The sequence below is a fragment of the Podarcis gaigeae genome, assembly GCF_964106915.1.
Source record: "Podarcis gaigeae genome assembly, chromosome: 12".
In the NCBI taxonomy this organism is placed as follows: Eukaryota; Metazoa; Chordata; class Lepidosauria; order Squamata; family Lacertidae; genus Podarcis; species Podarcis gaigeae.
Window position 1 is genome coordinate 24,619,470 of NC_139688.1, and position 24,699 is coordinate 24,644,168.

Here is a 24,699-nt window from a genome sequence, read left to right on the forward strand (position 1 = left end):
CACCTATGAGGTATAAGACTGTGCTGCATCTCTGTAAAAGACCCACATAGAGTGCATTGCAGGTTATCAATATATTATCAATAAACAGGTTATTAGTTTCAGGTTATCAATATGTAGGATACTTTGACTATTCCTTATTCCATATTCTGGAAAGAAGTCATAAGAGTTAATAAAGTATGTGTGCCTGTGGATGATAATATTTTCCTATGGGCCTGGAAGTGTATGGGGAGCCTTGTTAACTGTTCTGCGTGGTACCTTTTAAGAATAACCAATTCAGGTTGCAATCTGGATACACGATTTGTTTAATTCAGTGGAGTTTACTTCTGAGTAAAGTATAGTTATTGTTGTATAAGCCCACACAAGCCCATATAATGTTTAGTAGCCTTTTTAAAGGCAAGTGCTGTACTAAATAGGCCTATTTGGATAGGAAAGTACATATACAAAATTAGGTACTGATTCAGCAGAGCTGCACATATGGAATTCCTTTTAAAAAAAAAGATGATTGGCTTCCCTGGAAGAGTGGAGGAGGGCTAGATGCACCCCATAAGAGTATGGGGTGCATACTCTTCCTATAAAACCAGACAAGTGGAATTTTAGCTTTATGCATGGACACTGTGCTGATTTAGGGCAAAAATATTGTGCAGTACCTTGGTTGCCAGAGGATATCAATGACATGGTCCTTAGTTTTTCAAGCCAAGTCACCTTTAATTTATTATTTTTTTATTTCATAAAATGTATACACCTCTTGATTTTTTTAAAACCACAAAGTAGTTTACAAAATGGTAAAACAATAAAATCAAGGAGAAATTCCAACCATTCTTAAAAACATACAAAAGTTAAAATACTAAAACAGATTAAAATTACCTTAATTTGAATTTATTCTATTTAGAATATGTTTTTTTCTAAATAATAATTATGCATTCAGAGCATGCCACACAATGAATGTGGTGATAGAAAGGACCTCTGCATATGCATATGGTTACTTCTTGGAAATGAATTAATAATGCAATCCTACCCCTGTCAATTCAGAAGTAATTCCTATTGAGCTCAATGAGACTTACTCCCACATTACAGCCTATCTCCCTCTTTATCATCCACAAGCACTTCTGAATCATTGTGAAGAACGATCTCACTGTCACGATACCGAGAGTTTTCAAAGCTGCCAGTGGTTTGTTGTTTTCTACTTCTTCTTTTGTAGAAAATATAGAGTGCAGTACCCATGCCAATGAGGATGAAGATAACCGGTAGAAGTACCTTTGCAACTCTGCCATGTGCTGATGCAGGAATATCTTCTTGTTCTGTGAATGGGGAAAGATGTATATCACACAAACACAAACTCACAAATAGAGAAACACACACACAAATAGACCCCCTTGTATGAAAAGGAGGGATAGCTGGGTGGTGTTTGCAGCTCATAAGCATAGTGTGCCAATAACTTACAGACCAATGAAATGGTCACATGACTGGAGGGCATGGAGAGGGGATACAGAAGCAGAAGAGATGTGGAGTCAGAAACATCTTGTCCCTTCTTAAAGAAAAGGGCTTTGGCAGGCTGTGAAGGAATCCAACCCAAAAGATGTTAGCTGTTTCAGCGCAGCTGACAACAACTACAAAATGCCAAGGCAATGGTGTACCACCCCCCAGTTATTTTTGTACTACATCTTAAACAGAATACTATTCTGTTCTTTCATGTTCCATCTGAAACACTGTGGAATATTCCATTACATGGAAATCTCTCACACAACCCCCAATTCTCCGCTTCATAGTGGCAGTTCTGTACCAGAAAGGACAGTCACCACCCTTTCCCCCCAGTAGAGAGCTAAAATGCCTCCACCTTTTCCCAGAAATTTCTCTCTTCAGCTTTGAACCAGAAGTTCTTTTCTCAGAATGTTTGGTGCAAGGCTCTGGATAGCAAGAATGCTTATAATTTTTCCTGAGTTCTTTTCACAAAGCAGCCTTACCTGTCCTTTTCGTAGGTGCTTTAGTTGTCTCTTCAATAACTGTAAAACAAAAGATATGCTTATGTTCTCAGCATAGTAAGAAAGTTAGGTATGCAAATCAATATTTTTTAAATAAAAAATTAGCATTGATTAGCAACAGAGTGAACCAGACTGAGGAGTGAAAAGAAACTTAAGCAGCATGCCAGCAAGCACATCCTGGTGCCATTCCCATTTAGAAGAAAAATGTAGGATTGGTCAACTGACATTTCATAGCTTGTCATAAGAAGATAAGAAGAGCCTGCTGGATCAGGCCGATAGCCCATCTAGTCCAGCATCCTCTTCTCCCAGTGGCCAAACAGATGCCTGTGGGAAACCAGCAAGCAGGATCTGAGCACAAAAGCACTCTCCCCTCCTGTGGTTTCCAGCAACTGATATTCAGAAGCATTGCTGCCTCCAACTGCAGTGGCAGAGCATAGCCACAGTGGCTAAAGAATACAGCAAAAATACAGCTGAAGATTAGAAAAAAAGGTTGGCATGCCCTCCCCCTACTCTGGCTGGTACTGGTGTTATCTTTGATGGAGAACAAATAATAGGCAGTCTTGGTTTGGCAACTGGAGCTGGAAAGAAGCCGGATTCACTCTCTGTGATGAATCCAAAGCTAAAGGGTTGGAGACACCTCTCCCCTACAAAACCTAGCAGGTAAAAAGATCTATTGGAGTTTTAATGCTGTGTGCACTTTCATCTTATGCCTCCAGTGATTTTCCTCCCAATGAAACAAAAACCAAAGGTATGTGATGGGACCTCTGGAATCCCTTAGTGCCTGAAAAACGTGGCGTGTGTGACAATATTATAGGAAGCACATTTATCCTTTTATTTTTCAAGCTTTGGGTCCTGACATATCACACCATGAAAATAACATGATTATGCACTTTAGATACGGCATTTGCTTTTGGGTGTGCTTCTTTCAATAAAAAAAATCAATAAGTATATGTTACTGTTTAAAAATGGGAGCCAAGTTTTAAATTTGAAGTGTTTAGTGTAGTCACTTAATCCCTTTGCTTAGCGAGATCAGCGATGATGAGCTGAGTTTTAAATATGTCAATGTGGAGACTATTAAATGCTCTTCCCTTTTGAGGAAAATGGCAAATTTATTATATTTATCACACAGCACTTCTGGGGACTGAGAATGATTGTGGGAACCTTGACTATTAGATATTGATAAAATGTTAATAACATTATTAGTTATAAAAAACAGAATATTCTATAGTTAGTAGCAAATAATTAATAGACTTCAGCTTTGGTTCTACCTTCTCTCCTGCCATTTATTATTAGGGAGTATTTAGTTGCTTGGAAGTATCAGTAAAGTCTGTCAAAAGTTGAAAAAAGAATAGGAAGTGACAAGGAGTAGGAAAGACAAAATGCAGAGTATCAATTTGATGAAATGTGGTTTATGCTAGAAAAAGGAAGACTGACAGTCTAGAAAGATTACCTAGTAAGAACAGGACAAGGTGGAATATTGTTAAAATGCCAAGAGAGAGAAAAGTCCCTTTCTGTAGTAACATGGAAGCCCCTTCCTTGGACAGCTTTAGGAAGAAGGCAAATAAAGAGATGACAAGGATAAACATCTAGTAGCATAATCTAGTCAGAGAGCAATTAGAGCAGAGTGTCCTAAGACACTAACTTTAGACAAGTGACTCAATGTTCAACTGCATCAGAATTATTGTGAAATTCAGCTGAATAGCCATTTAAGACTTACTTTTGTGTCTTTTACATATAAATCCCTTAGAGTATCCGCAGTGCTCCCTGGACCACTTCCCATTATGGCTGTTCATGAGAATGCAGTTCTTATCGCTATCACTGAAAATAGCTTGAGGATCAGGTGTGGACTCTTCATCTTTCCAGTTGACAAAATCTAGTGCAGTGTTATCTTGCCATATCCATTCTCCTAATTATAAAAGTAAAATAAATGGCATAAAGACCATCAAGAAAAAGAGTAGTGCTGCTGCATGATCCTATATTTGCATGAAGTTAAACTGGGAAAGAGTGAGAGGAAGGAAAGTGGCAGTTTACAACAGCAGCGTTTTGAGTAAAGCAGGAATGGGGAGAGGTTGGGGGGGGGGAGAAAGGGAAATAGCAGTTGTAAATGATAGGGATGCCATATTTCCAAATGTAAAAACCAGGCCACCCTGGTTTGAGCGCAGTTTTCTGTATGACTTGCCTAAGATCCAGTGCAAAGCGCTGCCTTTCAGAAATTCCCAGTAATGTCTGGGAAAATCTGGACATATGGCAGCCTTACCATAGCAGAGGTTTGAGTAAAGCATGGATGGACAGAACTGACTGGGCAATGGTGCTTTAAAACAACAGCAAGGTTTGTGTAAAACAGGGATGAGGTGGAGGAACAGAGAGGAAATGGCAGGTTTATACCACGGCCAAGGTTTCAATAAAGTGGGTAAGGGGGGAGCTAGGGAGGAAGATCTAGGGCAGTGTTTCCCAAACCTGGGACGTCAGCTGTTTTTGAACCGCTATTCTCATCATCCCTAACCACTGGTTCTGCTAGCTAGCTAGGGATGATGGAAGTTGTAGTCCCAAAACAGCTGGAGACCCAAATTTGGGAAACACTGGTCTAGAGGGTTAATGTGGGGGGAATGGCTGGGGTGGGTGGGTGGGTGTTGATGAGTGGAGCAAGCAGGGGCACAGCTCCATGTATTATAAATAAATATTGAATGTTAAACCATTACCATCTATGTTTCTGAACAATCCTATCCAATAGTCAGCATGTTGGGATTGCTGAGTATGCTCCATCAAAAAGTTTAGTTCAGCTGAATCTTCTATAGAAATCAAGGTGCTACCTAGGAAACATCATACAAGTAAAGTAAGCTCATTTAAAAATTGCATTCCTGTTTTAAATTTTATTTATTCTTTTTAATTTATTTTAAATATTCCCATTTAAATATATATTTTTAAAAAATATAACTGTAACCCACCCTGAGACCTTATGGTGATGGGTAGGTGACAAATCACCATCATATATGTATTAGACATGCACTGGTAGAACTGACATGAGGTTTGATGGGACTCTTGACAGCCCTGGCAAGTGGTCTTTGGCAATAATGAAGTTGTCAGGAGTGTTGATGAAAACACCTGCCCCCAGGATGCAGCAATGGTGAGCTGGGTGGCAAAGTCCCTTTCTTAGTGAAGCCCTTTTTCCAGGCAGCAAGGACTCTGCTCACCTCATCACCCCTCTGTTTATCTCACACCCCTGGCCAATCTCTCTCCCTCTCACTTTACCTACGGGCAGGCATGTGCACTGCCAGCAGCAAAAAGTCAGCTTAGCAAGAAAGCACTGCTGCTGCCACACACCATTTTTGTTCCCCCACAGTGCTTCTCTGGCCCCAATGGAGCAACCTTCTGTCTGGGCTCAGAGGTACCGTGGAGGAAAGAAAATGGCGAGCCACAGCAAGTGGGGTTTCTGGCTACACTGACAATCCAGCATGCTTCAGGTGAGGACACATGGAGGGGAGCTTTCCTTCAAAGTGCTTGGATCATCAGCCAATGCCTGAGTGTCCTGATCCCTGATACCACGCCTGCATATCAGGTTGTCTAAATATTCTTTTAATAATAAATCTTTCTGTTGCTGGATTCAGAGAGTAAGAAAGAAGCTGTTGTTTGCAGTGAGATCTCATGGGAGCCTCCCAGAGCCAGCATGAGAATTCTCTGCCTTGCATAAGGGGCAAGACACTCTCGGTGTGCTGGCTCTGGACGGGTAGGGGTGGTTGTGTGGATGGTGGTTCCAGGGTTGTTCTGGCTTTACACGCAATAGCTAGAAACTAAGCCCCCTATAAGTCTTCTGTACCTCCAGTGAGTTCAGAGAGATATGCCAGGTTTATTCCCTTCTTGATTTATAATCACAGCAATCCTGGGAGATAAGTTTAAACTGAAAGGTGGGGATTGGCCAAAGAGCACCCAGTAAGCTTTGTGAGTGAGCAGGAATTTGAACCCCTGTCTCTCTGGTCAAAGTCCAAGGCTGAAAGCCTGTACCCACTTACTTAGCTATAGGCCCCATTGAACTCGATGGGACATGAATAGACATGCTAGGATATGTATAGGACTGCACTGCAACACTAACCGGTGTACAAACTGGCTTTGGACGCTAACTAGGAATCTTCTAGCATGGAAAAATCACGTTGTGATTTGAATCAAAATGACACCCACCTAACTGAGTACATTTGAAGGATGCATCCGGCCATCCATTTGAAGGCTGGTTGATTTGATAGCAATGAGCCCGAAAAGGAATCCAAGATCTCTGGTCCTCTTTTGAGTCAGGGCATTTCCCTGGGACTTGTGGAGGCTCAGTTGGGAGTTTACCTATTATGAAACAAATATTTTATTTTTTGAACAGGTATCTTAGAAACCCTTAAATACCAGAGATATGCATAAGATTTGAACAAATCCAAAATCTTGAGGTGCACATGAGTATCTTGGAGGAATCCTGGAAATGTAGAAGGTGAAATGGGAGGTGAAACTCTGCAAATTTGCACATGTCAAAGAAGTCCCCCTAAAATAATAGGTTTATAGTTTCTGAGTACTCCTGGATGCTTACTCACAGTAATGTCAAATGAGGCTTACTCCTAGGTAAATGTGTATAGAATTGCTGTCTTAAAACACATGCCTGAGTGTATTCAGTTGCTAAACATGGTTATCTAATGCTGGATTGTTTACTGAAACCTCTATTCTATTTTTGTTTGCCTATTTATTATATCCTGATGGTTTGAAAAGTAACATTTTATTCATTCCCTACGAAAGAGGCAGAAATGTCAATAGTACATTTCTCAGCTCTGTGCTCAGATGGACATTCCTTTGCTTACCGTGGTAGTGCTCACAGAAAGAGAGGTATGCTTCATTGCAAGTTCCGGTTTTCCAGTGACCATCAATGTCTAAATAGACACAGGCTTTTTTCTGCTTTGGCTCCCCAGGGGCCCAGTTAGTATATACCAATCTCCAGTTGCTTATCCACTTATATTGCTCATCAGTCTGAAATCCAAATGCACAATGGAATAACACATGCTGGCCTAGAGAAAGCTTTTAAGTTCATGACATAACATGAACTCCACAACATTTACGGTACTTTTCTTTCCGTTTCATTTTATTTATACACACATTTCATCATCCTATATGGGATGAAGTCTGGGTAGTAGTACTATACTTATGACGTCTGAAGTCATGAGTATGAAACAATTCTGAGCTATCAAAGGCAGGGGCGAAACTAGGCTTTGTTTCATCCAGGTTGGCACGCACAAACACACACGCACGCGCGCGCGCGCACACACACACACACACACAGACGTAGGCTGGGAGCCTGAATGGTGCCCCTCTAGAGGCTTCACCCTGGGGGAAAAAACCTGACTAACCCCTCTGTAGCTATAGCTCTATCCAGGGATTTGGAGCACAATGTTTTCAGTATGCTGGTGGCATGAAACTCTAGCTCTTCATTCCATCTGAATCATGAGAAGCTGTGAAGGTGTTGGACAGGAGCCTGGAAGCAGTAATAGGCTATGTTGGGGTCAACGAACTGACGCTGAATCCTGATAAGATGAAGGTGCTGTGAAGGGGTGGTTCCTATGTCTGGGAATTAGGTGGATAACCTGTCCTGGAAGGGGTTGCAATCGCCCTGCAGGAACAGGGTCATAGTTTGGGAGTGCTCCAGGATTCCTAACTGTTGCTGGCTTCTCTGGCTAGGAGAGCTTATGTCCACTTTATGTCTGCCAATCAGGTCCATTCCTGGACCTCCCACCTGGACTACTCTAATGTGCTCTATCTGTGGCTATCCTTGAAGATGGCCCAGAGACTGAAGCTACTGCAGAATGTGGCTGCTAGATGGGAAGTGGGGCAGCCTGAGGGGACAATGTGTGGATCACTCATCCGGAAATCACTGTATTGGCTGTCATTGACTTATGGGGCTTGATTCAAGGTATTAGCATACCAAATCCTGAACATATTGGGATCCAAGTACCTAAAATATTCAGGAAGCACCTTCCTGAATATCTACCACCAATATACAATCAAGATAACATTTTATAAAAGAATGGAAATAGTTGATTGAATATTTACAGATAAATTGTAAACAGATAAGAACATTGGCAGGATTGTTATAATAACCTGCAGTTTTATGAGTATATATTAAGATATTAAAAATAAATTTAAGGAACCACAGAGAGAAGAAAAAGGATGTCAAGTTTTGAATATATATATAAGAATCCTGGTTGGTGTTGATCCAGTATGGTACTTAGTTTACTGTATTCATTGTAGACAATGCAAGTCATCTATGGAACCTGTTGCCCCACCCCTCATAAAGCAACATAGAAGTGATTGATTTCTCTTTCTGAGGGTGAAAAAGGAGTCAAGACTAAAGACTACTAAAGATCTTGCTGCCTGGGGGTGTGCTGCTGCACTGAGTGCAGAAGCCCCTTTACAGACTGGAAATTGTTATATTTCTGTTAAGATTTCGTGTACAGATAAAGTAAAGCCACTGGAAATAGCTCATAGGTAACCCACAGATGATATCCAAAACTTTTGTAATGTTTACCAAGGATATTCCTAATAAAGTCAGGTAATAAAAGTCTTTTTTATGTCCTTCTGAACACAAGTTCTTGATGTGGATATGTAGTACAGTATTATGTTAATGTATATCATATGTATTTACCATATTGCTATTTAGGCCAATCCATGCAGGCTCTCCATATTTTAACACCCACAGCCATAGGAATGATTCAATGTAGGGATCCAAAATGCTGGCAAGCTCTGACTGTTCAGATTTACACTTTTTCCTGGCCTCTTCCCATGTCATTTTGGGGCTGCTGAGAGAGTAACTTCTATTCCCAAAAGGGGCATAACCAGAGGCTGGAATTGCTGTTTCAGAGTGTGATAATGCAGGATCTATAGGCAAGTAATCAAGAGAAAAGACAGAGATCAGTTTAGACTACACACACCTGACACTAAATTTCTGAATACTATTATTCCCTAAATGTTTTAAATCTTGAAAATCGGCATTTTAAATGGCAGCTTATAACACTTAGTCAAGTTTTCTTCAAAAACATATATGGATGAGGCCACAGAATACATTTAATTTACTATCACAAAAGCAGCAAACAAAACACCTAAAATGTAGTCAACATGACCATTAACAACACAACTCCATTTCTTTCCAGAGAGGTCAAGAATCTGTTCTCTAATTAGCTGCCTATCCACCATCATTCTCAGATAACAAAACCTCAGTTCAGTCATTAAAACTGGCAATCAGCTTTTTAATTTTTTTTACCAGAACAGAAAACTGGAGTTAGACTCTATAATGTAATCTGCATTAAACACTGTTTTCTGTTCCTTCTCTTCTAAAAAAAGCATACCAGTGTTTCTTTGGCAGATGTAGCTTTTCTTAGCAGAACATGGCCCATCTCTCCAATATCCTGCCAGCTTTTCAGGCTCCTTCATCATAAAAATGCAGTCGTCCTAAGAAATAAAAGTATAACAAAGGGACAAGTAACACAGTAGCTATTTATAGGGGCCAGTCTGTTTGTACTTGAAACGTTCCTTTTATACTCTTGACCCGAAACTCCCTGGAACTCAGTTCCGGCACCTCTCAGATGGGTGCCATTGCCATTATAAGAGAACAAGGGAAGTGTTCATGGTGAGTTCCGGCACTTCTTTTTCTAGAAAAATAGCACCGCTCTTGACAAATATCAGACTCCACAATCACCCAATCAGAGATAGTGGCAAGAATAACTCCAGACTACAAGTGCAGTGTTCATCTGTCAGCGCAAGGCTTCCTATGTCTGAATCCTATTCAGGAGTAGGAATCAGTAGCTGATATGCGCTCTAGATCAGGGATTAGCTGATGCTTCCTGGAAGTGGGGTAGGATAGCAGACCAGTTATAAAACTGGTTAGGTGTTGCCTAACTGTTACTTTACATACTAGCTGCTTAGCTTGAGCCAGCTGGCTCTAAAAATAAACAAAGGAGATGCCAGCCAGAGATTGAATGGGGAATTGGTACAGAAATGGGGTGGTAACACTGAAGGTTCTCTGCACATGTAGTTTCACTGCAGGAATGGAATATAGAAGATATTTCTTGTTTCTGGGGTAAAAATGATAAAAGCCTTTGCAGGCAGGACTTACACCATAACCTGGAAAACCTTTGGCCCAGTTTGTGTAGTGGACTCCACTTCCATCTGTCCATACAAACATGCGCTCAATATTAATATCATTTAGTCCAATCCAAGGATCAGTTGCAGCACTTTTTAAGTGCACTGTGAGGAATGCTAAATAAAAACAATGACATGCTTTTTCAAAAAGGATTTGGCAAATGTACGCCCTTCACCTATAAGTGTTTGATATAGTCATAAGTGTTATGATATATCATAATGTGATCTAGTTGTAGTTTGGGTCCATGTTGTATCATCATCATCAAAACACATTTGATTAATGCAAGAATTGCCAGTGTGCTGGCCTTCAGATGCTGTTGGACTAAATCTACTGCCATTCCTGGCCACTGGCTATGCTGCCTGGGGCTTAATGGAGTTACAGTCTCACAAAGTGTGGTGGACATCACATTGACTACCCTGTTTTCATAATAACAAAAAGGGCCACTGAATCATTAATAGGCCACCCTTACAATAAACAAGCTTTTCCCCAGCTTAAGAAGGGTCTAAATCTGAACTGAGGAGATGTTTGGTGAAGTGAAGTTTTGCCTTTTTAAGATTTTGAATCATCACCCATTTTCCTCTCTTTTCCCCCAATATAATTTTATTGAATTTCACAAATTAACTTCAAATTAAATACATTGTTTCATATACTGACTTCCCATCACCACAGTATTTTTATTCAAACTCTTTTCTACTGCATTCTGTATCAAATTCTCATCTATTACCAAAATCCCCCTGATACAATTACTTTATCATTTTTCTTCCACTGTTCCTATCTCAAATCCTGCCCTCGATTTCATTTCTTTGTAATGCTTTTTCAAATAGTCCCCCCATTTTCTTTTCAAAATGATGGACAACAGACTATTTCCCTCAGACTGACAATATACATATTAATTAAGACTCATTATCTTATCAATATAAGCATTGTTGCTTGCCAAATATAGTCCATGTACAAAATTATGCTTTGGAAGACAATAAAATTGGAGTGGGTAGCTTAATTTTGGCCATCAGGCTAATTTCATATGGGTGGTGGGAAAGGGGAAATGGTGGCAGAGAAGTGAGCAGGCAGGAAAAGGGTGGGAGAGAGAAAGGGTGTAGAGTTGGAAGGGACCTCCAACCTTCTGCAATGCAGGAATCTTTTGCCCAACATGAGACTTTTGAACCCACAACCCTGAGATTAAGAATCTCATGATATACCAACTGAGTTGTCCCTGAGGTCTACGGCCATGTGGAAGGAGCTGGTAATATGCACTGCTGCATCACTGCCCTGGTTTCCAGCCCCCCCATGTGGCCTGAAGTTTCTCAAGCCACCTGAGGAGTAAGGTGCCACAAAGGAGCCATTTCTAACACTTCTGGCACAAACGTAACTTGAGTCGAGGCTCTTGGATTTTTAATATGTCAAGTCTATATGAACAATCTGTTTTAAAAAGAACTGACTGCACCTTGTGTAGCTTTGTTTGGTATAGTTGCCAGATTTCCTCCTAGATTCTTGCAAGTGGTTCGTGCATAGGACCAGTTTTTCCTCTCTTCATTAAGACCAAATAGCTGGAAGCACTGTAGGGGGAAATAACAACTCTCCAAAATTCCATACATGATGTAATGGGTAATGAAAGTAGCAATCATGAAACGGTATTGAGCAAATAGACAGGGATAATTTTGCTTGGCTTTAAAGAGCAGTCCTACCCCATTGGATTTGCTGGTTAGAAGGAGATTAGGATGGGATGGAAAATGGGGCAGAGGAAGGAACTGGGGAGAACATCCACCTTGGTAGCTACAGTTGTTAATTTGAGCTTTTAAAATATCCCCCCTTTAATCAAAAAATTTAACTATTCAGATACAGATTTTTATTTTATTTTTTGTGTTTACTATTCTAACACAATAGACCTTTTCAGTTCTTAGTGGAGAAGAAGAATCTGACAACATAATGACAAGCTGCGCCTCCTGGTCTACGTGCCTCTTTATTTTAAGCTCTATACAGAACACCTGAGTATGACATGGAGGGCAACCTCTGCATGTTCAGCAGCTCTGGGGAAAGTATTCACTTTATGCACTAATACTACCTGAAAAGGACTAGTATGCCAAGCAATTTGTAATTACACTAGTTACCTTTTTATCAAAGAAAAGCCATCCTTCAGCACAGCCTCCAAGAGGCACAGGCAATGTGGGAGCAACAGATGAACGGACAGAACTGTTATGCCTTTCACATACAAATCTGTCCTCAGCACCACAATTGATATCGTTCCATAAACCTAAACAGAGAGTTATCAAATCACTCACAAACTGAAAAGGGCAAGGTACACAGTACAAATGAAGGCTTGAGAATAACAAAGAGCAGCGGCAGCAACTTATTCCATATTGGAAGAAAATGGGACAATCAGGGGTGGGGCGCCCAGTGCGGGGGGGGGGGGGCAGCCGTGATGGCACCTTGCTGGGATCACGCTGCCGGGGGCGGGGTGCTCCCCACGCACTCCTCTTCCTCCGCCAGTGGGGAGAATGTGTAGATGGAATAAGCAAGCAGTTGTTCACAATACAAACTGCTTAAAGTCCCAAAGTTATTAAAATAGCATTGAAACAGTGTAGTATTTCCCCAAATCTCTCTTGCTGTATAAAGTTGCTCATGTGATAAATATACAGCATCCTTTAAAACTTTTAATACCATGTCATATTTTTAAAAAAGGCAATTCAAGAGCTGTAAAATAATGAATTTTCCCTCCCAAACAATGTATATTTATGGATGGAATAGTCATTGCAACTATAGATTTAGGGTTTATCCACACTTGCCTTTCCTCCCTGCTTCCAGGCACAGTCGGCACTTTAAAGCTCCATGTCTGAGTGCTCTTTCTTTCTTTCTTTCTTTCTTTCTTTTGCCTTCAGGTCTCCATGAAAACCCACTCTTTAAATCTCAGTCGGAGCAAACGGCAATCTGTGGAAAACCCAAATTGCTGTTTGTTGCGCTTCAGTTTTAAAAAGTGGGGTTTTGCAGTGAAAGCTCTGGGACATGGAGCTTTAAAGAGAGGACCTGTACCTGGAAGAGAGGGGCAACAGGTAAGTCCAGATAAGCCAGATAAGTGTTGTGCTTGTTCTGTATTAATCCCTTTCCCCATCCTCAAACTCAGTTTCTCAAGATTTTTGTTTTAATGGTAGTATTTTATTCTACTTACCTGTGCTGTAATACATGACCACACAGTTTTCGTCATCATTTGCAAAGTTGGGTTCATTAGGTGCCCAGGCTGCATAAGTCACTGGAGTTCCATCCAACCAGCTAGAGAAAATGATACGACAGTATTGGACAGAACAATGTAATTGTCCTTTATTTTGCATATTTCCACAATGGTTTTTGCCTTTTGTGGGCTTTTTTAGTCAAGGGAACAGCAGGTCTAGAAAACATTTTACTGTTGAACTTTGCAGGTCAGCATTAAGTTGGCAGCATTAAGAATATCCAGCAAAATTACGGAAATAATGTAATCAGAATGACTAGGAAAACAATCCTAATCTTGAAGGACTGAGATGCTGTTAAAGAGGAGCAAATTGCCAGTTATTTTCTTTAATAATAATTTTGTATCACCATGCCAGGAAGCATTTGGAATTTCTGCCTGAGGCAAGGAAACATCTTCTTTAAGATAATGCATTAAGACTTTGCTTCAAATAATCTTAATAGATAGAATTATGAACAGCTCATTTATTAGGGTTAACAAAATTGGTGATGAGGCTTTAGCCCTGGCCCAGCCCTATCCTGAAAAATGAATTAGTACTAGTAGTAATGATGATGATGATATGCCCAATGGCTGACAGATAGTGAAATATGGGTTCTTACAGTTACTGGGGCAGTTCATTTTAATTAGAAGAAAATGAAATGCTTGTATTTTATATGTGGAATCTAACATTCATAGTTGAGAAATGATAAAATTGGTTCTTAATTTACACACATTTTTTTAAAAACCTCATTTACAACTGCAACCTTAATGTCCTTATTGGGGAGGGGGGCAGTAGTGAAGGAGAACAGCAGTTGGCTCATGCAGGGGAAGAGGAGCGAGGCTGGGCATGCCTTCACATTGCTCCTTTGCTGGCCTGAATGGAAGAAAGGCCAGGTATGTCAGGTGTGGGGACAACCATCAGCTGGAAAGCACTCTTAGTCTCTTCTAGTGACATCCCAAAGGGCCGTAGTTGGGAGATGGGGAATGTCATTGCTCCAACATTCAGAGCATGGCTGGGAGGAAAGCAGAAGGCAGACATAACTGGAGACACACCACACTCAAGGTACATAAAACAACTGTAGGAGTCAGGCAGATAGGAGGGTGGTACCCTCTTCCTCAGTGCATAAAAAGAAAGTTCACAGGGGGAGAGCACCCCGAGACCTAATGCAGCCTAGAGAGACAAGGAAGTGGTGACAGCCTAGTAAATGGTATTCTCCACAGTTTGGGGGTACATTGTGGGACTAGGAAGATGTTGGATCCATAGGATCCAAGCCTTCCCCATGTTCATTTTCCAGCCATGCCAAAATTGGGGCTTTCATGTTATTAGGCTGTGAAATTTTATGAGGTGGTGAGGAGAAGGTAACTGACATTAAAGCTTCCTCTTTGTGGTCATGGAGGGAAATCTGTGGGAGTCATACAGCTAAGGCAGAGGCTTGTAAAAACTGCAGGGGCCCCCTGACATTCCTCTGGGCAATGATTACCTTATACGGAGAGGGGAGTGTCAAGCCTTGACCGGATGAGGTAACAGGAGACTTTGAAAAAACGGCCATGCGGCTGGGAGAACAAAGGAGATAATAAAAGCTGCCGGAGGAGAAAGGCTGAAAGGACCAGCTCTCCAGCATTATGAAAATACTCGCTGCCTCATTGTGTCTTTTTTCTATGCTATGCTAAGCACCAATTGACTGGCTGGTTCCAACAAGTGGTGCCCTCTCTGAGGCTCAATTAAAAGAAGAGGAAAACTTAAAAGAAAGGAGGCTGACTGAAGAAAGCAGTTGAGACGGACTTCAAAGGCTAAAGAAAGGAAGCAGTGGGACGCTGACTTCAAACTTCAAAGGAAACCATAAGAGGCTTCTCGATCATCGACTCACCCCGCCCGGAAAGGGCTAATCAGCGCTGAATTCATCTACGGATCCCTGGTGAGTCGATCCCTATTATATTAATTTTAGAAATATGGGCAATTCCCTGTCATCTCCGCAACAGAAATTTTTAAAGGACTTAAAATTTCTCCTCTCCTCCAACAAATTGGAAGTCCCTGATGGCGATTTGATACAGCTCATTCAAGCCATCGATGAGCATTGCCCCTGCTTTGCTGCAAATGGGACTTGGAAACTAAAGCAATGGGATAAGATTGGAACATATTTTCATGGACACCCCAATTTCAGTGTTCAAATTTTAAATGCTTGGTGTAAAATTCGTTATGCTATGGGCTCTCTATCACCAAAAAATATCTCCATGGCTACATTGCCAAAACAACCTTCAGCTTCATTAATTCAGCATGCTGCTATGCCATGTGTTCCAGCACTTGCTTTGCCAGCAGCCCCAGACCCCAAGACTCCAGACTACAGTGCCTCACCAGAGGACCCAATCCTGCAAAAATACAGTGGTCTGGCTGGAAATGACCCTGCTCTTTCAGCAGCAGAACAAGCTACCCCTTTTCAACGTGCAGTACTTGCCTGTTCCTTATCACAGGATACCATGGCATTCCCTGTTATTGTGCCCCCTACTGGTGCTCCAGCAGGAACTCAAGCCCAGCACCAACCTTTTGACTTTAAAATCTTGAAAGAGCTTCAATTGTCAGTTAGGACAAATGGACTGCAAGCTCCATTTACACAAGCTCTTTTGGAAGGCACATTAGCCCAGCTATTGGTTCCAGATGACATCAAGCTTTTGGCACGTACGGTTTTACCCCCATCAGCAGGTGTATTGTTTGCCCATGAATGGGAAATCGCCTGTCGTGCTTATGCTCCTGCTTTACTGCAACAAGCAAGAGGGAATAATCCTAATCTTACCCTCGCAGATGTAATGGACGCTATGATGGGGCGTGGGCCCTTCGCTCAGGCCTCAGTACAAGCCACACTGCTGCAGATCTTATTAAGGGATACTGCTCTTGCTGCTCAACAAGCAATGAGAAAAATCCCAGGACCCACCAGTGTTCAGTCTAGGTGGGGTTCAATCAGACAAGAACCTAGAGAATCATATTCTTCCTTTATGGACAGGCTGCTTACAGCAGTGAATAGACAAATTGAAAATCCTGAAGCCAAACAAATAATTATCAAACAATTGGCCTTCGAAAATGCAAATGAGGATTGTAAGGTTGCGTTGCGCCCGATAATACGCAATCCTGCCACAGACACAGCAGCTATGCTTCGCATTTGTCAGTCTGTAGGTACAGCCACCCACAAGGCCCATCTGCTGGCGGCAGCGCAAAATAAAAACCAGCCTGTAGCCACCGATACGTTTCCAGCGTGGCAAACCAAGATCATTGATACCTCAGTGTGGATAGAACAGTGGCCTCCACCAAAAGAAAAATCCGCAGCAATGGCACCATCTCGTTTCTGAACAGCTTATTTCTGAACAATTGACCCTTGGCCACATTGAACTGTTTTCATCCCACGGATCCCAGCAGACAGGAACGGTTTGCTTTTACATTGCCAGTATATAACATTTTGCAGCCCACCCAGCAATATCAGTGGGTTGTCCTGTCTCACAGCATGCGGAACTCCCCTACACTTTGTCAGCATTTTGTGGATGAAGCATCGAAACCTTTCCGCATGTGCCACCTAGAGGACAAGCCTTTGTGGGTTCCAGCTCGACGTGTGCAGCCATGGCGAGTCCCTTCAATTGCGGAAGTGCCTTCCCCACCATCTGCCTTGCCATCCTTTGCTGCACCGTTATACAAGGAAGAGAAGCAGACGACCCAGTCCAGTTGAAACTACCATATTTCACCTTATCAGCTGGCAAGCCGCAGTCATCAGAATCCTACTCTGGCTGGCAGCATCCACGGCTCAGCCACTCTCGAACTATAAGAACAGCTTTGTTGAATAAGACTTTTAGGGGAGAAAATTATCATAAGATATGGAGGAATAATATTTTTGTGCAAGATATGATTAAGTTTACTAGTTTATTGCATGCTTCTAAATGTTGGTTATGTATGCACATGCCCCCTTTTGCCAGCCATTCAGGCATAATGCTTCATTGTGTGCCTGTCAATGGATCTTTTCGATTTACAAATATTATATCCCCTAAGCAAACTTTTTGGCCTCCAGTACAATTGACCCCCCATGAGCCTGCCTCCATTTGTTTTCAAATTAGAGAGGGGAAAGAATCATGGGGCATATATCCAAACTGTCAATATACATTGAAATTCATGTTTAATAGCTCTTGTTCTCTTACAGGAACATACAGTGACCAATCTCAGTGCTGTAGGAGTGACACGAGTGCATGGCTAAAAACTAGGAAGGAAGCCTACCATGCAGCTTGGAATCAGAATTCTTATATTCTTGGCTTCCGGATGGAAGTTGGCTTCGACATTTATTAATTTTAGTGATCATTATAGTAGTTATTTGCATTATTTTGTGTTGATGTATTCAATGTATTCCTTCCTTAATTTCTATGTGTACTGCATAGTTGTCCAGTCCGCGGCCCGCTCCCGCCCTTACAAGAGTCGCTTATCGCACTCGATATAATAAAATAAAGAAAGAGGGCATGTGGGAGTCATACAGCTAAGGCAGAGGCTTGTAAAAACTGCAGGGGCCCCCTGACATTCCTCTGGGCAATGATTACCTTATACGGAGAGGGGAGTGTCAAGCCTTGACCGGATGAGGTAACAGGAGACTTTGAAAAAACGGCCATGCGGCTGGGAGAACAAAGGAGATAATAAAAGCTGCCGGAGGAGAAAGGCTGAAAGGACCAGCTCTCCAGCATTATGAAAATACTCGCTGCCTCATTGTGTCTTTTTTCTATGCTATGCTAAGCACCAATTGACTGGCTGGTTCCAACAGAAATCTGAAGTTTCATGTAGCCTCCAGGACACCATTACAGGGAACAGGACTGTAAGGCAACCTCTAGATAAATTTCTAGATAAATTTCTATGATTCTATAAAAGGATGTCACATAGAGGAGGGAGAAAGGTTGTTTCCTGCTGCTCCAGAGAAGCGGACACGGAGCAATGGATCCAAACTACAAGAAAGAAGATTCCACCTAAACATTAGGAAGAACTTCCTGACAGTAAGAGCTGTTCGACAGTGGAATTTGCTGCCAAGGAGTGTGGTGGAGTCTCCTTCTTTGGAGGTCTTTAAGCAGAGGCTTGACAACCATATGTCAGGAGTGCTCTGATGGTGTTTCCTGCTTGGCAGGGGGTTGGACTCGATGGCCCTTGTGGTCTCTTCCAACTCTATGATTCTATGATTCTCTATATTTGGAAGAGTCCTAAATTTCCTTTAAAGATCAACTGTGGAGGGGGGGAATCTTATAGCTTAGATCAATTAATATTAGCCTAGTTACTTAGGAGAAACTTAGATTTACAATTTTGTTAAAAATCTGATTTCCACTTTTAATTTTTCTTCTTCTTTACTTACCCAAACTTTCTATCAAGACCCAATATTAAACCAATGTGAATGTTCTTGTAACTTCCATAAAGCTTGTTCTACAACATGCAAAGGAAAAATTGGAAGTAAATTAAACAATATAGTATTCAGATGCAGAGCAATGTAGGTTATTCCATAGGAAGTGCAGAATTCATAAATCAGGCAATACAGAAAGGTTTGTAATGATGAGCACAGCATCTGTGCTTTTTACAAACTTCATTAAAGATTTCCAGTTAAGATAAATTAAAACATGCCAGCTAAAATTCAACTAAGCATGGAAGAAAATTTTGCATCATGTTGTAATATACTAATGTAGGGCTTCACTGATTTAAGCTGGTTTATTAAAGATTTTTAGTTCTATGTAAGAATTACGGTGCAACTCACACAATCAGCTTTCATGCCAGAATTCTACCCACTGTTTCCTAGCTCACTCTTCCACTTAGTGAATTGCACTTTTTTTGTTTTTTAACTGAGGAGAGGGAGGGGGGAAATTAAACAATGAATGTAAGAACCCTGAATGTCTGGAATCCTGATTACACAGAGACATTTTTCAGCACTCTTCTGTGCTCATGAGTAAAACATGAATCTGTGATGATCAGTGGAGTGAGTGGATGATACATTCTTTTTGAAACTTGGAAAGCCTCACTTACCTGTTAGTGCCAGATGCTACAGGGAAAGTATATGGCCACAGAAAGTCAAAGACCTTTAGGTTGCAATTTTCTACACACTTACTTGGAAGTAAAACCCATGAGGCTTACATCTCAGCAGACCCAGCTATATTTGATTAGGAAAGCATATGTTCCAATTATTTCTTACATATTTCCACAAAAACTTTTGTTCGCTTTCTCTTTCAATGACCGCAAGATCTCCGCCATGCTTTTTGCAGTATGCTCGAGCTCTTTCTGCAGATGCTGTTTCATTACTGAAATAGTACTCATTGCCCTCATACAAGATCCAGCCATTTTCAATTCTTTTGAATGAATATTCTGTAACAGAAGAAGTATTAATTTCATTTAAAATACTTCTTAACTATTCTGCATCAAAAGATTCCAGAGTGGTATTCAAACATGTGAATAGCTTTAAATCACCCAGCCAGCAATTCTCCAGTATTTCAGGAAGGAATCTTTCAATCCCTACCTGAAGATGCTGAGGACAGAACCTGTGGCTTTCTGCATGCAAAGGATCCAGTTGAATGTAGCCAATTTGAGGAGCAAGAAAGCCAAGCCAGAGAGTTATCTACCATGGGATCCTCATGACAGAACTGCCAGTGGCCAAAGAGAATCACTGGGGCTGCCTCTTCCCCACTTTCCATTAGATTACAAAAGACCTCTTTGTTCTGAGGGAAAGCAGAAACTGGGAAGCTGAGGCCAGGGAGCAAACATATCTTTGGCTCCTGACAACCCCCCCAATAGCCTAAAAGACCTGTTAAGGCAGTTCCACCCCTGCTTTCCATGGTGCTGCTTAAGATAGACCTGTGTGAGCTGAGGAAAAGTGAAATCACCCAACATACCGAAATGATTGCTTGGCTCCGGTTTTAGTGACACCCCTGAAAAACCAAACACATATTAATTATATCATAGTGAATTTTATTGCGTTACGTTATTTCATACAAACAGGAGTTTGTAAAAATGAAGGTGTTATTTGTACATTTCCAGGGCACAATTAACAACCTAATGCAGAGGAACTATCAGCAAATACCGATATTCACCATGGTGTACGTGGCTCAGGTTCCTTGTTCTAATTGAAATGGAGTTCTTTACATCTCAGCATGAAAGCCAAGGATATTAACCCTGCAACAATCATTATGAAGGCTAAATGTGTTTCACATTTTTCATTTTTAAACTCTTCTCAAAAGGCAAAAGGTTAATAATCATGTTTAATAATAATAATAATAATAATAATAATAATAATAATAATAATAATATCTTTATTGTCATTGCCCCCTCTCAGGGACAACGAAATTTACTTGGCTGCTCCATCCACCCAGGTAGGGCACTCCACACAAAATCAGAACAACTATAAAAACACTAATTAAAACAATACAATATAATAGGGATCGATTTAAAATCCCAGTGAAAACTCCTGATTAGAAAATCAGGTTTCAGCAGTGCAGCAGATGAAGGCCCTGTTGGCTTTGTTTAATGAACCTGTTGTAAATGAAGAGGAATCTTACCTCTCTTTATTTGGCAAATCCAATTCAGAAAATGCTCACACCAGGAAGGTTTCCACCACGAATAAAACGAAGCCACTCCTCTGCATCCCATGTCCTTATCTCTTAAAACTTGATAGAGAAAGCTCCTCTCTTCGTAGTTTAGCTACAGTAGGAATAAAGTTTTCTTACTCGTTATCTTTCTAAGAATCATCAAGGGTAATATATACAAAAGGAGAGACTTGAAGCGGCAGTTTTTGAATGACTTGTACACTAAGGTTACCAGACGTCCTTGTTTACCGGGGACAGTCCCTGGATTTACAAATTAGTCCCCATACAAAATCCATTGAAGTTGAAAAGTATCCCCAGATTCACTGGGGGGGACGGGGACTTGTAACCTTATTGTACACACAAGTGCATGTATATACATAGAGATGGGCTGTCATTTTCACATTAATAGTGTGTGTGTGTGTGTGTGTGTGTGTGTGTGTAAGCTTCTGCAAGTTATTCAGATGACTGGCCATGTCATCTGGGCTAGAGGGGAGCAGTTGTATCACATGGTCAGCCCACAGCATTATGGTAATGGAAATGCATAGATTTAAGGAGATGGTAAAAAGCAAATGCATTTTTTTCTGGCTATCTTATCGCTCTACTTTTTTTTTTAAGATGAAATAATTTGCATCTGGGTTGTTGTTGTTTTTACTTTAAATTGTTCTAATTATTTTAATTGAAATGATTGCATTCCCAACCATGGGTTTGCTTCAGGTAGTGCAGCACCAGCAGAACCTGGGAAGGAATGCAGCAGCCACAATCTCTGTTTGCCCTAAGCCATAGCTTGGCTTTGCGTTATATGCAAAGTGGATAGTTCGTCTGTGTTCTCTTGTTTTTACATTTTTTAAAAATTAAATTAAATGTTCCTTACACACACACATATCCAACTGAGCAAGCCATAACTTCAAGCAACTGTGCAGTAATTGCCATAAGTGTTGGGTCCAAAAATTAGATTGCCCATCACATTTATAAATACTTTAATGCTGGACACTTCAATAACTAAACTTTTAAAGTATTGCTATGGTCTCAATCAAAGTTCACTATGAGAACAAGAGGCTTGAATACTAAGATTATAAATGAATTTGCACATAATTTTACCAACAATGCATTAGTATTCATCATTTACTTACAGAAGTTCCATCACTCCAAGTAAATCCTTTATCGGGCTCCAACTCACTTAAACCAATCCAATAATAGTCTGCAGAAGACCTAAAATATATAAAAAATATTGTATGCAGAGAGTTGATTTCAAGAGTTTTAAAATTTACAATATAATGACTACTCTGAGGATCACCTTAGATTAGCTATTTGGAGCAGGAACTCTGTGTGTGTGTGTGTGTGTGTTCAGATTACATGTAGTCATTTCTTAGGCATGTTTGCATTACATGCTAAGTCATTGGATATTTACAGGTGACTGTATTATAAACAAGGACATGAGTAGGCAAACTAAGGCCCGGGGGCTGGATCCGGCCCAATCACCTTCTAAATCCGGCCCGCGGATGGTCCTGGAATCAGTGTGTTTTACATGAGTAGAATGTGTCCTTTTGTTTAAAATGCATCTCTGGGTTGCATGTGTGCTTTTAGTTAAAATGCATCTCTAGGTTATTTGTGGGGCATAGGAATTCGTTCATCTTTTTTTCCTTCAAAATATAGTCCGGCCCCCCACAAGGTCTGCGGGACAGTGGACCGGCCCCCTGCTGAAAGAGTTTGCTAACCCCTGAACTAGGAGTTCCCAATGCAGTCCATGGGCACATTAGAAATTTTATAAAACTATCATGGGCACCACACCAAAATGGGGCCATAACAAGTGATGATGGATAAATAAATTTCTGAAGAAACTGAGTATGAGGCAGAGGTTTGATCTGAACCCAAACAATCAAAACCAATATCTTACCCCACATATCATAACAAAACACTTATTTCACAGAAGTCAAACTGGTGATTCTTAGAGAGAAGTAACCTATCAGCCAATCCATAGAGGGCAAGCCTAAGACATATTGCGTGGACAGGCGGAGTCCCCAGATCCCGAGTGGTCCCCCCCGTCATGTGGAATAACGACTCTAGACAACGTGCTATGGGATTAAATTGGCCACAACTTTATTAAATTTCAAATGTGGGTAGACCTTGGCTCAGGCATTGGGCGTTCTCCCTCCCTAGTCCCCTAGTCCCGGGGACCTAGGGAGCATCAGGGTTATCCAGTGTGTGTGGGGGGGATGGGCCGGCTCTGGAGAACATATGTTCAAGCAGAGATAGCCGCCCCCGTTACGCCGCCGCAGGGGAGAGCAATGACGACCTTTCGGCGTACGGCCAAAGCCTCCCTTCAAAAACCCCTTTAACGGGAAACCCTGGTATCGCCGCCGCAAAGAGGAAGATTCTGCCCTAGGATTATCATTCAAACTTTCATAAACATGAACTCCTTTTCTCCCCCAGGATTGTCACGCAGACATGGACCCCACACAAATCTCATCAGTTTTCTCACACACTCAGATAGTCGGCCAGAGTAGTGTGTGCTATGGTTGCAAGTTCTGTGAAATTCCTTGTTGTTAAAGGTAATAATGACACAAGATTAAAACACAGTTATGTAACTATGATACTTTTGTTATATGTATGTTTGTGGCACAACACTTCCTTCTATTTTGAAAGAAATGTGGTGTCAGTTAAAGCCCATACACCATTCTTTTAGGTGTATGCACTTTACTCTGTATAGAATGGACCTTTATTCTTTTCAACTGTATTGTTTTACTTAAAAAGTCTCTCTCTCTCTCTCTCTCCCTCTCCCTCTCCCTCTCCCTCTCCCTCTCCCTCTCCCTCTCCCTCTCCCTCTCCCTCTCCCTCTCTTTCAAATGGTTTCATACTTAATGATATCACACAAATGTTTTATATTTTGGGTTTTCTTGGGGAACATTTCACCACCAAACCAAACTGACATGGTACTTAATAGATAAATAAATGGTGGCACATCCATTAACACTTATCTCAGGGATAGCCAAAGTGATCCAGACTCTCAGTGTTGGAATACAGTTCTCATCATCCATGAGTAGTGACCAGATTGATTGGGACTGATGGAGTTGGAGTCCAACAACCTCTGGAGTACAAGTTATGCTTAACTTAACCCTTTCCCTGCTAACTGCTTCTATGTTGCAATACATCAACAAGTGATGTATTTGTTTCTTTTCGTTCTGTTTAACAGGGTTATTACTCTAATATTTTATGTGGTTTTTTTAATTTTAAAAAAGTGGTACTCCATACTCACTGAGTATATAAAAAACAATTAAATTGTCCCTTTGCTATGCATGCAAGCAAAATATGCCTTTAAAAAGTCACAATTTAAAGTGCTAATAACCAAGATTGAACTGATGTGCTCCAACCCCCAAACCAGCTGGACTGTACATGGGTAGCAAAATTGTGATACATGTGGCAATTTGGGGGTGGGACAGTTGTGTTCCTTCTGGGTTCAAGCAGCTGAGAGTTGCCTCTTTTATTTACCAGAAGTTCCCTGCTCCTCAGAAAAGAGAAAACTATGTGATTTGTTGTTGTTTAGTCGTTTAGTCGTGTCCGACTCTTCGTGACCCCATGGACCAGAGCACGCCAGGCACTCCTGTCTTGCACTGCCTCCCTCAGTTTAGTCAAACTCATGCTGGTAGCTTTGAGAACACTATCCAACCATCTTGTCCTCTGTCGTCCCCTTCTCCTTGTGCCCTCCATCTTTCCCAACATCAGGGTTTTTTCCAGGGAGTCTTCTCTTCTCATGAGGTGGCCAAAGTATTGGAGTCTCAGCTTCAGAATCTGTCCTTCCAGTGAGCACT

The 24,699-nt window shown here is 41.2% G+C and overlaps 1 protein-coding gene across 1 annotated transcript in view; it reads right to left on the bottom strand.

Annotated features, from left to right (window-relative positions):
* Positions 1-684: 684 nt before the first annotated feature.
* Positions 685-24,699, bottom strand: part of LOC310827940 (macrophage mannose receptor 1-like) — a 40,008-nt gene continuing 15,993 nt past the window's right edge. The window contains exons 14-30 of the mRNA XM_083704619.1: positions 22,024-22,102; positions 20,867-21,008; positions 20,204-20,239; positions 19,510-19,679; positions 18,685-18,752; positions 13,295-13,395; positions 12,240-12,382; positions 11,576-11,687; positions 10,108-10,250; positions 9,341-9,443; positions 8,641-8,873; positions 6,806-6,971; positions 6,153-6,305; positions 4,679-4,789; positions 3,697-3,885; positions 1,962-2,000; positions 685-1,298 (exon numbers count right to left, since the gene is read on the bottom strand). Coding sequence (XP_083560745.1) covers positions 1,069-1,298; positions 1,962-2,000; positions 3,697-3,885; positions 4,679-4,789; positions 6,153-6,305; positions 6,806-6,971; positions 8,641-8,873; positions 9,341-9,443; positions 10,108-10,250; positions 11,576-11,687; positions 12,240-12,382; positions 13,295-13,395; positions 18,685-18,752; positions 19,510-19,679; positions 20,204-20,239; positions 20,867-21,008; positions 22,024-22,102 — 2,218 coding nt within the window. The 3' untranslated portion in view covers positions 685-1,068. The remainder of the gene's footprint in view (positions 1,299-1,961; positions 2,001-3,696; positions 3,886-4,678; positions 4,790-6,152; positions 6,306-6,805; positions 6,972-8,640; positions 8,874-9,340; positions 9,444-10,107; positions 10,251-11,575; positions 11,688-12,239; positions 12,383-13,294; positions 13,396-18,684; positions 18,753-19,509; positions 19,680-20,203; positions 20,240-20,866; positions 21,009-22,023; positions 22,103-24,699) is intronic.